This window comes from Eumetopias jubatus, unplaced genomic scaffold (assembly GCF_037043125.1).
Source record: "Eumetopias jubatus isolate StellerSeaLion01/CBP00866 unplaced genomic scaffold, mEumJub1_p1.0 scaffold_13, whole genome shotgun sequence".
NCBI lineage: Eukaryota > Metazoa > Chordata > Mammalia > Carnivora > Otariidae > Eumetopias > Eumetopias jubatus.
In genome coordinates this window covers 93,974,851-93,989,121 of record NW_028274819.1, presented here as the reverse complement: position 1 = coordinate 93,989,121, position 14,271 = coordinate 93,974,851, and the positions used below count along the sequence as shown (strand labels likewise).

Here is a 14,271-nt window from a genome sequence, read left to right as displayed (position 1 = left end):
TAAAATGTTGATAGTTTGTTGATGATGGATTTTTTTTGCACCAATTTTGATTTTTTAAAAAAATATTGCTTTAAAATCTTATCTGATTACTGAATTTTTGGGTGCCCCCTTACATTGTGCACCTGTGGAAAATTTTGCATTCATCTCAGCCTGATCCTGGTCCTGAATAAATCCTCAAATTTGGGGAAAAAAATAAATAAATAATAAATTCAATTAGCCAATGTATAGTACATCATTAGTTTCAGATGTAGTGTTCAATAATTTATCAGTTGCATATAACACTCTTTTTTAACTTTTGTTTTTTGATTTTCCCCCTTTTATTTTTATTATTATTATTTTTTATTTGAGACATACATTACATTAGTTTCAGGTGTACAACATAGTGATCTGACAACTCTATACATTATGGTATGCTTACCACAAGTGTAACTACCATCTCTCACCATACAAAACTAATGCAGTACAATTGACTATATTCCCTGTAGTGTACCTTTCATTCCTGTGACTTATTCCATAACTGGAGACCTGTACATCCCTCACCTTCACTCATTTTTCCCATCCCCCACCTCCTCCCTCTGGCAACTATCAATTTGTTCTCTGTATTTATGGGTCTGGCTCTGCTTTTTTTGTTTTCTCATTTGTTTTGTTTTTTTAAGATTCCACATGTAAGTGAAATCATATAGTATTTGTTTTTCTCTGACTCATTTCACTTAGCATAATATACTCCAGATCCATCTATGTTGTCTCAAATGGCAAGATCTCATCCTTTTTTATGGCTGAGTAATATTCGTGTGTGTGTGTGTGTGTGTGTGTGTGTGTGTGTGTGTGTGTGTGTCCACCTAACTTTGCATTTGAGCCCAGACCAGTCATGCTCAGAGGCCTCCTCTGACCTTCAACTTTCCTCCTAGGCCCCTTAACTTACATTTTCTTTTTTTTAAATATTTATTTGAGAGAGAAAGAGAGATCATGGGGGCAGGAGGGGCAGAGGGAGAGGGAGAGAGAACATGAAGCAGACTCCATGCTGAACATGGAGCCCAAAAGCAGGGCTTGATCCCATGACCCTGAGATCATGACCTCATGATCCAAAACCAAGGATCAGATGCCCAACCAACTGAGCTATCCAAACACCCCTCTCTTTTATTTTCTAAGCTCATACAACAAACATGTGGTGAAGTTAGGGCAAAATCATAAGATTTCTGGTTTTTTATATTCATTATTTCTGCCATATAACTAATTTTTTGCCCAGTCAGAATTATGTTCTCTTTTGCTATATGTTACCATCCTAACTGCTACACCTCTAGAGTTCTTTAATTTTCTAAGGTTAAATGCACAAGTCCTTGTGCATGATAGTCTATATGTAAGCTAGAAAGTGAGAGAGGTAAAGAGGTAAGCTTCAGAAGAAACAGAGAACCTCCTTTAGAAAATGATCCATAATTTGAGTGAGCAATAGGCTCCCAACAATCCCTGGAAGAATCTGGAACAATCCTGGAAGAAGAGATGCAGAGACATTTTATCTTATTGGATGGGCAACCTCAGAGTTAGCTGGGTGTGAATGACACTCTTGCACATAAAGCACAAAACCACTGCACTCATGATCAATGAGGCACTGAGAATCTCAAAGTCATCTGTTCACAGACTCAAGTGATCATTATCACTGAGCTTCCTTCAACCACCAACATTCTCCAGCTAGTATTTTGCTATCTATGTAGCCACTTATTTTGTGTTCCATCCCAATGTTAGTAAAATCTCCTATCCAGTGACATCCAAACAACCAAATATAAATGCTCATTTCAAAGGTCTTCTCCTGCTCAGACTCCAAGACATGACCTTGGGGAAATTACCCTTTACTTCTCTGCTCAAACCTTCTCTTTGGCTATGTCATCCTCCTCCATATCACCCCACAGTGGAACTCTTAATCATTCTCTCAGCCATATCTTTTTTTTTTTGAACTATTTGAAAAGGGGGCATAAAAGTGAAATGGGATGAGGAATCTGAAGTGCCAATTTATGGGGTAAAAGTGTATAGTCAGAGAATATCACAAACCATGTAAAAACCATGCTTCTTGCTCATCTCCCTTACTTGGGTTTCCAGATGGAATTTACAACAAATAAAAATCCTCTGACCTACCATAATTCATTATCCAGATTTGGTGACATCCTGAAATCTCTTCAGTTTTAGGTTGTTTCTTAATATTCCTTTTTTTATTAAGAATATGTGATACTTAGGTAATCTTGGAGTTTGCTTTATTTTTTATGTGTATCTACAGCATATTGTAGAAAGCAAGCATGAATTTATTCCATATGTTTGGCACCGAGATATTGAGAATTCCAGTCTTAGCATTACCAAGTTAATGGCTTGGTAAGCCAGATATATTCAGTGTTACAAGACGAACACTACTATCTTCATATCCACTGAATTTTGCATTTGGGCCCAGACTAATTATGCTCACAGGCCTCTTCTTTAAGGGTCTCATCCATTTTCAATAGAAGAACCATTTGTAAAGCTTTATTGTATCTTCTCAGAGATATTTGAAAGATGAACAACATAATAAAATCAAAGAATCTCAAAGTTATAAAGGACATTAAGGGTGTATGTAGGATAATCTTGCGTTCAAATTAGTGATACAAGATCATCGGAGCCCTGCAAGAATGTCATCTTACTCATACTTAAACTCTTATAGTGATAGAAACCCAATCTTTCACAGGCATCTTATCTCATTAATTTCTTTTTCCATACTGAAATAAAATCTAACTTTTTATTAGTTCCATTCTTTTTTACTGGTTATCCACCATGAAAAAGCACATAAAAATTCAGTATAGCAGCTCCTCAAGAATTTGGAAACACGTGCCATATTCCTGCTTTTCTAATCAAAATGTCTCAGGAGATTTCACAGCAGAACAATTTAAGGCTTTGGCCTGGAATCAGACCTGGGATTTAACCTCAGCTTAGTCACTTTCTAGCTATGTGATCAAGTTCTAAAATTACTGGTGCTTTTATTCCTCTCCTACTTAATAAGGTTGTGTTGAGAATTAAATTTAAACATATAAGAACATAAAAATAAATTAGCACAGTACCTGGCAAATGCTCAATCCATATTACTGTCATTTTTTTATTTAAATTTTTTATTGTTATGTTAATCACCATACATTACATCATTAGTTTTTTTAAATTTTTTATTGTTATGTTGATCACCATACATTACATCATTAGTTTTTGAAGTAGTGTTACATGATTCATTGTTTGTGCATAACACCCAGTGCTCCACGCAGAATGTGCCCTCTTTAATACCCGTCACCAGGCTAACCCATCCCCCCACCCCCTCCCCTCTAGAACCCTCAGTTTGTTTTTCAGAGTCCACCATCTCTCATGGTTCGTCTCCCGCTCCGACTTATTCCCCGTCATTCTTCCCCTCCTGCTATCTTCTTCTTCTTTTTTTTTCTTAACATATATTGCATTCTTTGTTTCAGAAGTACAGATCTGTGATTCAACAGTCTTGCACAATTCACAGCGCACACCACAGCACATTCCCTCCCCAATGTCTATCACCCAGCCACCCCATCCCTCCCACCCCCCACCACTCCAACAACCCTCAGTTTGTTTCCTGAGATTAAGAATTCCTCATATCAGTGAGGTCATATGATACATGTCTTTCTCTGATTGACTTATTTCACTCAGCATAACACTCTCCAGTTCCACCCACGCCGTTGCAAATGGCAAGATCTCATTCCTTTTGATGGTTGCATAATATTCCATTGTGTATATATACCACTTCTTCTTTATCCATTCATCTGTCGATGGACATCTTGGCTCTTTCCACAGTGTGGCTATTGTGGCCATTGCTGCTACAAACATTGGGGTGCACGTACCCCTTCGGATCCCTACATTTGTATCTTTGGGGTAAATACCTGGTAGTGCAATTGCTGGATCGTATGTTAACTCTATTTTCAACTTTTTGAGGAACCTCCATACTGTTTTCCAGAGTGGTTGCACCAGCTTGCATTCCCACCAACAGTGTAGGAGGGTTCCCCTTTCTCCGCATCCCCGCCAACATCTGTCGTTTCCTGACTCGTTAATTTTAGCCATTCTGACTGGTGTGAGGTGGTATCTCATTGAGGTTTTGATTTGGATTTCCCTGATGCTGAGCGATGTTGAGCACTTTTTCACGCGTCTGTTGGCCATTTGATGCCTTCTTTGGAAAAATGTCTGTTCATGTCTTCTGCCCATTTCTTGATTGGATTATTTGTTCTTTGGGTCTTCAGTTTGATAAGTTTTTTATAAATTTTGGATACTAACCCTTTATCTGATACATCATTTGCAAATATTTTCTCCCATTCTGTCGGCTGTCTTTTGGTTTTGTGGACTGTTTCTTTTGCTGTGCAAAAGCTTTTTATCTTGAGGAAATCCCAACAGTTCATTTTTGCCCTTGCTTCCCTTGCCTTTGGCGATGTTTCTAGGAAGAAGTTGCTGCGGCTGAGGTCGAAGAGGTTGCTGCCTGTGTTCTCCTTTAGGATTTTGATGGACTCCTGTCTCACATTGAGGTTTTTCAACCATTTGGAGTCTATCTTTGTGTGTGGTGTAAGGAAATGGTCCAGTTTCATTCTTCTGCATGTGGCTGTCCAATTTTCCCAACACCATTTGTTGAAGAGACTGTCTTTTTGCCATTGGACATTCTTTCCTGCTTTGTCAAAGATGAGTTGACCATAGAGTTGGGGGTCCATTTCTGGGCTCTCTATTCTGTTCCATTGATCTATGTGTCTGTTTTTGTGCCAGTACCATATTGTCTTGATGAGGACAGCTTTGTCATAGAGCTGGAAGTCCGGAATTGTGATGCCACCAGCTTTGCTTTTCTTTTTCAACATTCCTCTGGCTATTCGGGGTCTTCTCTGGTTCCATACAAATATTAGGATTATTTGTTCCATTTCTGGAAAAAAGTGGATGGTATTTTGATGGGAATTGCATTGGATGTGTAGATTGCCCTAGGTAGCATTGACATCTTCACAATGTTTGTTCTTCCAGTCCATGAGCATGGAACGTTTCTCCATTTCTTTGTGTCTTCCTCAATTTCTTTCATGAGTCTTTTATAGTTTTCTGAGTACAGATCCTTTGCCTCTTTGGTTAAATTTATTCCTAGGTATCTTATGGTTTTGGGTGCAATTGTAAATGGGATCGACTCCTTGATTTGTCTCTCTTCTGTCTTGTTGTTCGTATATAGGAATGCCACTGATTTCTGTGCATTGATTTTATATCCTGCTACTTTACTGAATTCCTGTATGCGTTCTAGCAGTTTTGGGGTGGAGTCTTTTGGGTTTTCCACATACAGTATCATATTATCTGCAAAGAGTGAGAGTTTGACTTCCTCTTTGTTGATTTGGATGCCTTTGATTTCTTTTTGTTGTCTGATTGCTGTGGCTAGGACTTCTAATACTATGTTGAATAGCAGTGGTGAGAGTGGACATCCCTGCCGCGTTCCTGACCTTAGGGGAAAAGCTCTCAGCTTTTCCCCGTTGAGAATGATATTCGCTGTAGGTTTTTCATAGATGGCTTTTATGATATTGAGGTAGGTACCCTCTATCCCTATACTCTGAAGAGTTTTGATCAAGAAAGGATGTTGTACTTTGTCAAATGCTTTTTCTGCATCTCTTGAGAGGATCATATGATTCTTGTTCTTTCTTTTGTTAATGTATTGTATCATGTTGATTGATTTGCGGATGTTGAACCAACCTTGCAGCCCAGGGATAAATCCCACTTGGTCGTGGTGAATAATCCTTTTAATGGACTGTTGGATCCTGTTGGTTAGTATTTTGGTGAGAATTTTTGCATCCATGTTCATCAAGGATATTGGTCTGTAATTCTCCTTTCTGATGGGGTCTTTGTCTGGTTTTGGGATCAAGGTAATGCTGGCCTCATAAAATGAGTTTGGAAGTTTTCCTTCCATTTCTATTTTTTGGAACAGTTTCAGGAGAATAGGTATTAATTCTTCTTGAAATGTCTGATAGAATTCCCCTGGGAAGCCATCTGGCCCTGGGCTTTTGTTTCTTGGGAGATTTTTGATGACTGCTTCAATTTCCTTAGTGGTTACAGGTCTGTTCAGGTTTTCTAGTTCTTCCTGGTTCAATTTTGGTAGTTGATACATCTCTAGGAATGCACCCATTTCTTCCAGGTTATCTAATTTGCTGGCATAGAGTTGCTCATAATATATTCTTATAATTGTTTGTATTTCTTTGGGGTTGGTTGTGATCTCTCCTCTTTCATTCATGATTTTGTTGATTTGGGTCCTTTCTCTTTTCTTTTGGATAAGTCTGGCCAGGGGTTTATCAATCTTGTTAATTCTTTCAAAGAACCAGCTCCTAGTTTCGTTGATCTGTTCTACTGTTCTTTTGGTTTGTATTTCATTGATTTCTGCTCTGCTCTTGATTATTTCTCTTCTCCTGTTGGGTTTAGGCTTTAGTTGCTGTTCTTTCTTTAGCTCCTTTAGGTGTAGGGTTAGGTTGTGTATTTGAGACCTTTCTGGTTTCTTGAGAAAGGCTTGTATTGCTATATACTTTCCTCTCAGGACTGCCTTTGCTGTATCCCAAAGATTTTGAACAGTTGTGTTTTCATTTTCATTGGTTTCCATGATTTTTTAAATTCTTCTTTAATTTCCTGGTCCACCCATTCATTCTTCAGTAGGATGCTCTTTAGCCTCCATGTATTTGAGTTCTTTCCGACTTTCCTCTTGTGACTGAGTTCTAGTTTCAAAGCATTGTGGTCTGAGAATATGCAGGGAATGATCCCAATCTTCCGGTACCAGTTGAGACCTGATTTGTGACCTAGGATGTGATCAATTCTGGAGAATGTTCCATGGGCACTAGAGAAGAATGTGTATTCCGTTGCTTTTGAATGAAATGTTCTGAATATGTCTGTGAAGTCCACTTGGTCCAGTGTGTCATTGAAAGTCTTTATTTCCTTGTTGATCTTTTGCTTAGATGATCTGTCCATTTCAGTCAGGGGGGTGTTAAAGTCCCCCACTATTATTGTCTTGTTGTCAATGTGTTTCTTCTCTTTTGTTATTAATTGCCTTATAGAATTGGCTGCTCCCATGTGAGGGGCATAGATATTTACAATTGTTAGGTCTTCTTGTTGGATAGACCCTTTAAGCAGGATATAGTGTCCTTCTTCATCTCTTATTACAGTCTTTGTTTTAAAATCTAATTTGTCTAATAAAAGGATTGCCACCCCAGCTTTCTTTTGGTGTCCATTAGCATGGTAAATGGTTTTCCAACCCCTCACTTTCAATCTGGGGGTGTCTTTGGGTCTAAAATGAGTCTCTTGCAGACAGCACATTATTGGGTCTTGTTTTTTAATCCAGTCTGATAGCCTGTGTCTTTTGATTGGGGCATTGAGCCCATTTACATTCAGGTTAACTATTGAAAGATATGAATTTAATGCCACTGTATTGCCTGTAAGGTGACTGCTAGTGTATATTGTCTGTGTTCCTTTCTGGTCTATGCTGCTTTAGGCTCTCTCTTTGCTTAGAGGACCCCTTTCAATATTTCTTGGAGGGCTGGTTTTGCCTTTGCAAATTCCTTTAGTTTTTGTTTGTCCTGGAAGGTTTTTATCTCTCTTTCTATTTTCAATGACAGCCTAGCTGGATATAGTATTCTTGGCTGCATATTTTTCTCGTTTACTGCTCTGAAGATATCTTGCCAGTCCTTTCTGGCCTACCAGGTCTCTGTGGATAGGTTTGTTGCCAATCTAATATTTCTACCATTATAGGTTACACATCTCTTCTCCCGAGCTGCTTTCAGGATTTTCTCTTTGTCTCCGAGACTCGTAAGTTTTACCATTAGATGTCGGGGTGCTGTCTATTTTTATTGATTTTGAGAGGGTTTCTCTGTGCCTCCTGGATTTTGATGCCTGTGTCCTTCCTCACATTAGGGAAGTTCCCTTGCTATAATTTGCTCCAGTATACCTTCTGCCCCTCTCTCTCTTTCTTCTCCCCTGGAATCCCAATTATTCTAATGTTGTTTTGTGTTATCGTATCGTTTATGTCTCAAATTCTGCCCTCGTGATCCAGCAGTTGTTTATCTCTCCTTTTCTCAGCTTCTTTATTTTCCATCATTTGGTCTTCTATATCGCTGATTCTCTCTTCTGCGTCATTTATCCTAGTATTTAGTGCCCCCATCTTTGATTGCACCTCATTAATAGCCTTTTTGATTTCGACTTGGTTAGATTTTAGTTCTTTTATTTCTCTAGGAAGGGTTTCTCTAGTAACTTCCACGGTTTTTTCAAGCCCAGCTAGTATCTTTAAAATCATGATTCTGAACTCTAGGTCTGACATCGTACTAATGTTTGTATTGAGTAGGTCCCTGGCAGGTACTACCTCTTGTTCTTTTTGATGAGGTGATTTTTTTTCGTCTTTTCATTTTGTCCAGAGGAGAATAGACGAATAAGGGAACAAAATGCTAACAGGTTAACAACGTCCCCAGAAAATATACTCTAAACTAATCAGAAAAGACCTGAAACTAGGGGAAAAGAAAGGCAAAGAAAGAAAAACGAAAGAGGAAAAAAAAGAAAAAGAAAAAGATAAAAACAAACAAAAACAGAACAAAACAAAAAAAACCAGAATATGATCAAATATGATTAGGCTAGTGCATAGATCAGTGCCACACACTAGATTTTGTAAGTATTTTGGTCTGTTAGAAGAAATTGCCTCCTAAAATGTTAATGAAAGAAAGACTTATATATGTACAAAATATAGGTTGATACATTGAAGGGATGGAATATGAATGTACAGATGAAAATTATAAAAGATTTTAAAAAAGGAATTGATAAGGTGCTTGAAGAAAGAAAGAAGAGGATTAATAAAAAAAGAAAGAAAGAAAAAAAGGGAGAGAATGTGATCCGGCAGGAGACTAGAACAAAGCCATACATTAGAGATTTAGGGTATATTTTGATATGTTAGAAGAAACTGTATCTCAAAATTTTAAAGAGAGAACTTATATAGATATGTGCCAAAAATAAGGGTAACTACTATGAAGGGATAGAATATGACTCTAAAAATTAATAATAAAAATGTTTTTTTAAAAAGGTATTGATAAGGTGTTGATTGAAAAAGGGAAAAAGAAAAATTAAAAAAAAAACAGTTAAATAAAATTAACTCTGAAAGACTAATGAATCATGGTAAAAAAGCCCTGGATTCTATGTGCAGTATTCCCCTAGCACAGGATTTCTCCTCTTCTCCTTGATCAGTAAACTTGGTCTTGGCTGGCTGTTCCTGCTGATCTTCTGGGGGAGGGGCCTGTTGCCGTGGTTCCCAAATGTCTTTGCCAGAGGCGGAATTGCCCCGCCCTTGTCGGCCCGGCCTAAGCAAGCTGCTCGGGTTTGCTCTCGGGAGCTTTTGTTCCCTGGGAGCTCTCCATACAGCTTTGGAGGATGAGAGTGAAAATGTCAGCCTTCCAATCTCCATCCCGGAGGAGCTGAGAACTCGGGGACCCGCTCCTCAGTGCGCCCCCAGAGAAAAGCAGTCAGTCACTCCCATCTCCCTGGTCTCTGGCCGCACTCCGTGCTCACCCGGCCTGTGACCGAGCATTTCTATCTCTGGCACCCAACTTGGTGTGGAGTCTCCAAACCCAGCAGATGCCTGCGGTGCGCTCCCATGCCTTTCCTCCCAGGGGAGGAAGGGGAGTGTCCCCGGCTCTGCCTCTTGTTGGGTCCCTGCTGGAGGAGCAGTGGCCCGACTGTGCCGTGGATCACAGTTTATGGCAACCCCAAGCTGAGAGCCCGTGTCTCAGCTCCGTCTCTGCAGCCGGCTTCCCCGCTCCGATACCTGGGAGCTCTGCCGCACTCAGGCACCCCCGGTCTTTCTGTGACCCCGAGGGTCCTGAGACCACACTGTCCCGCGAGGGTTCCACCCCCCGCTTAGCCACTGGAGCGACGTCCCTCAGCCGAGCCGACTTCTAAAAGGTCCGATTTTGTGCTCCGCGGCTCTAGCACTTGCCAGAAGCGGCCGACGGAGGCCCCCTCCCCCGCCATCTATCCTCCCGAATATCGCCTCGGATTCACTTCTCTGCACGTCCTACCTTCCAGTAAGTGGTCGCTTTTCTGTTCAGAGAGTTGTTGCTACTCTCCTCTTCGATCTCCTGTTGAGTTTGTAGGTGTTCAGAATGGTTTGATCCCTATTCAGCTGAATTCCTGAGACCAGATGAAATCCAGGTCTCCTACTCCTCCGCCATCTTGCTCCCAAGAAAAAACCATATTACTGTTATTTTTATCAAACCATTTTCATCTGGGATGGTTTAAAGACACTACCAATTTATAAGCTTTCTTTAAATGTACTTAGTTTATTAATGCTGTTTTGGAAGGCGCAATTGCTAGAAAAAAACATGTAAATAATAATTCCTTATTATTTACTATAACCTGTCCTCAACACTGATACTCATTTCAGATATCTACATAGTCCTATAAATGTTTACATACTTGAAAATAGGGTATTGCCATATTGCCACATGTAAAGACAGGCAAATATAGGAGGCAAAAAAATTACTTAGCCTGAAGCCTTGAAGTCAGTATTGGAGTCCATTCTCCAGGCAAGCGGACTTGGAAGGGATGAAGATATTTTTCATTTCAAAGTATCTATTATTATTTTGGGGGGGGTAAATGTGATGAACTTTAATCTAATTGCTCCCTCAGAGCTACCACTGACTGAATCATGAGGAATGCCCAAAGGGAGCTGGAGATGATCCAGAGGGAATTAGTGTGTTCAAGTCTTGATGGTATATGCTCTTGGCACCCTCTTTTTTAAACACCTAATCTCAGCTCCTGTGGCTGTGATATGCTGTATTCTTCCGGGAATCAGAGAACATGACTTGGTTATCTTGTTATCATATGGCAGAAAATTCCACCATGTTCCCTGTGAACACTGTGAGTGTTCAGATTTTTTCTCACCTGTCACTGACACCTTTGGTTTCTTATCCACTGAAGTGTTGGGATCCAATTGTTGGGAGCTGCTAGATTTTTAGTTCTTGAAGATGACTCTTACTTGAAAAAGACTTAGAAATCAAGAGGATCATGGACTCATTGCTTTAGAGATAGTACCTGGAAGGGCAAATTAATCATTGTGCCTTGTCACAGTCAAGGATCAGAGAACTCTGAGTCTTCACTGACTGAAGGAGGAAGGTTTCCAGGCTGACGCTATGATGAACCTTCTTCAAGGACAGAGTGTAATTAAGTCAGGAGTTCACACAGAGAATGTTCTAGTATGTCTAGAGTGAGTAACAAGAAACAAGCTGCTGGTAAACACAGATGACTTTTTTTCCATAATGTCACTGCCTCTTTGGAGTCTTCATTTTTCTCTGCATCTAGCACTGTAACTACATGTTGGTTTGCAGTTATTTTCTTTCTATCTCTTTCTTTGCTTAAGTTAACAGCTTTATTAAAGTATAACAAACATTCAAAATACATCATAAATATATAGTCTGGTATGTTTGTTTTTACACAAATATTCTCTTCCTCTCTCTTCAATGTGAGAGTCCTCTGTCCACAAATTGGAATTTGTCTCCAAATTTTTATTGCTCATACTGCTGCCACATAATTACAGAATTGCCTTGGGGCAGGACTGGAAGAAGAAAAAAAAAAAAACCGGGGATTTCCTCACACTCTTTGATCATGGAAGCACCTTTTATCAGGTTCTCCAGTCAAAAAGATGGGTTATCTATTGGAATTTCTGCATCTAGAGCAGCCACCACACAATTCTGTAATTGTGACCCCCCCCCTTCTAAGCTCAAAAGCACAAGAGAAAAGAGGAAAAAGTAGAAACACATCTGTGTGGGCTTCTCCAGGTTTTCTCTCCCTTTCACAGTCTGCTTCCTCTGTTTATTTTCCAGAGTTTTTAGGTAAATGCATTTTGTATTTTATCCAGAGTGGGTTTTTTTTCTAAGTTTTATTTATTTAAGTAATCTCCACATCCAACATGGGGCTTGAACTCACAATCCTGAGATAAAGAGTCTCGTGGTCTTCCAACTGAGTGAGTCAGGCGCACCTCCAGAGTTTTTGTTTTATTTTTAACTTTTTAAAGATTTGTTTATTTATTTGAGAGAGGGCGGGCAGAGAGAGAGCAAGCAGGATAGGGGCAGGGGGAGACTGCAGTCAAGCAGACTCCCCGCCCTGAGTGCAGAGCCTGATGCGGAGCTCAATCCCAGGACCCTGAGATCATGACCTGAGCTGAAATCAAGAGAGGGCTGCTTAACCAACTGAGCCACCCAGATGCCTCACTTCCACAGTTTTTAATTATAATCTGTGGGTAAGAGAATACAGTGAACTTAACTTGGTCAAAACTAAAGTTTGCAGGATATAGTCAAGAATTTTTATTCTTTATCTTTTTATGTAGAAATGCCTTTACATAAGGTTGATTATTGACTGTTCAAGCATGAAACCAACACACCCATCAGAGAGTTTCTCAGTTTTACATCAGTTTTCACACTTTGGACACCTATGTTCTTCTGTGAAGTCCAACATCTGACAAAGATGAGGAATCTCTCAGTAGTGGCTGAACTTATCCTGCTGGGCATCCCACACACCGAGGACCTGGAGAGCATGCTCTTCGTCTTGTCTTTGGGCTTCTACATCTTCACTCTTATGGGGAACCTGCTCATCCTCCTGGCCATTGTCTCCTCCACTCAGCTCCACACTCCCATGTACTTCTTCCTGTGCCAACTGTCAGTGTGTGACATACTTTTCCCTTCTGTGAGTCCCTCCAAGATGCTCTTCTACCTCTCAGGGAACAGCCGGGTCATCTCCTACGCAGGCTGCATGTCCCAGCTCTTCTTCTACCATTTCCTGGGCTGTATGGAGTGCTTCCTGTACACAGTGATGGCCTATGACCGCTTTGTCGCCATCTGTTACCCTCTGCGCTACACGGTGACCATGAGCCACAGAGTGTGTGCCATCCTGGCCGTGGGGACTTCCTTTTTTGGTTGCATTCAGGCCACCTTTCTAACTGCTCTCACTTTCCAGTTGCCCTACTGTGGCCCCAATGAGGTGGACTATTTCTTCTGTGATATCCCGGTGATGCTGAAGCTGGCTTGTGCTGATACCTCAGCCCTGGAGTTGGTGGGGTTCATCAGTGTGGGCCTCATGCCCCTCAGTTGCTTCCTTCTTATCCTCACCTCCTACAGCTGCATTGTGTGTTCCATCCTGCAGATCCAGTCTACTGAAGGCAGACGCCGTGCCTTCTCTACCTGCAGTGCCCAACTCACTGCCATCTTGCTTTTCTACATGCCAGTGGTCCTCATCTACCTGCAGCCCACCCCCAATCCCTGGCTCAATGCACCTGTCCAGATCCTGAACAACCTGGTCACCCCCATGCTGAACCCCTTGATCTACAGCCTCAGGAATAAAGAAGTAAAATATTCTCTGAGGAAGGTGCTACAGCAAGTAGCCCTCCTTCCTGAGAAGTGATAGAGATTAGTAGCTATGCTTTGATAGCAGCACACTGTTTGCAAAGGTATTTCCTTTTGTGTGATATAGAGCACAAATAGTCTCAATGCCCCTTTTGCAGATAAAGAAGCTAAGGTTTGAAGCCATAAAGTGAATTGTTCAAGGTCACATAACTAATGAATTCTCCTGCACATCTCTCATGCAGGAAGGATTCTCTCTTCCCAGTTGCCAAGAAAGCCTGGTCCTTCTGTTTCTCACTCTGTTTTCTTCTCCTGTTCCCCGCCCCCCATCCTCTGCTTCTTTTCTAGCACTTCTTCATTTGAGCTGGCATGATTATCTAATTATACTCTCAAATGCCTGCATCAGATAAGCCACCATTTGATGGGCTAGGAGTTGTTGAAAAGGGGGCGCTTCAACCCCGTGGCCCCTGGTGGCATCCCATGACTACTGGAATGTAAAGAAGCTGCGTCAAGGGAAAGAGCTTCTGGATGAGACCTGAGGCAGGCTTCTTATGGGTGAATCAGAGATCAACCACAAAGTCTGCTAGTCTTGGACCTAGAAAGAATCCCTGCCTGGGAGCTGAGGCAATAGATAAAAGAGAATGTGGAGACTAAACAGGCAGAGTCTATGAAAGGGTGACTGATTCTGTTGTTTTTCAGTATGAGGAATCTGAGTTTGTCTTTGAAATCCCCAGCACAGCCAGGGGTCAATGCAAAGTCCAAGCCACTACTGCTCTATGGTTTTGGATTCTCTGCTTACCAAAAGGCTGTGACTTGAGTGCTTTTCCTTAACAGTCCTTTGTTCTTTTTCCTAATGAGCGTAGCATGAAAGATGTGTCTTTCCGATCCAAACAAT

General features: G+C 40.8%; 1 protein-coding gene across 1 annotated transcript; it reads left to right on the top strand.

Moving 5' to 3' along the window:
- The first annotated feature begins 12,504 nt into the window (after positions 1 to 12,504).
- LOC114226084 (olfactory receptor 10D1B-like) lies at positions 12,505 to 13,437 on the top strand. Its single transcript, XM_028125989.1, has one exon. The coding sequence runs from the start codon at positions 12,505 to 12,507 to the stop codon at positions 13,435 to 13,437; it is 933 nt and encodes a 310-aa protein (XP_027981790.1).
- The last annotated feature ends 834 nt before the right edge of the window (positions 13,438 to 14,271 follow it).

Excerpts from the sequence above, each read along its gene's own strand:
- LOC114226084 (XM_028125989.1), top strand. The coding sequence starts at position 12,505 with ATGAGGAATCTCTCAGTAGTGGCTGAACTTATCCTGCTGGGCATCCCA.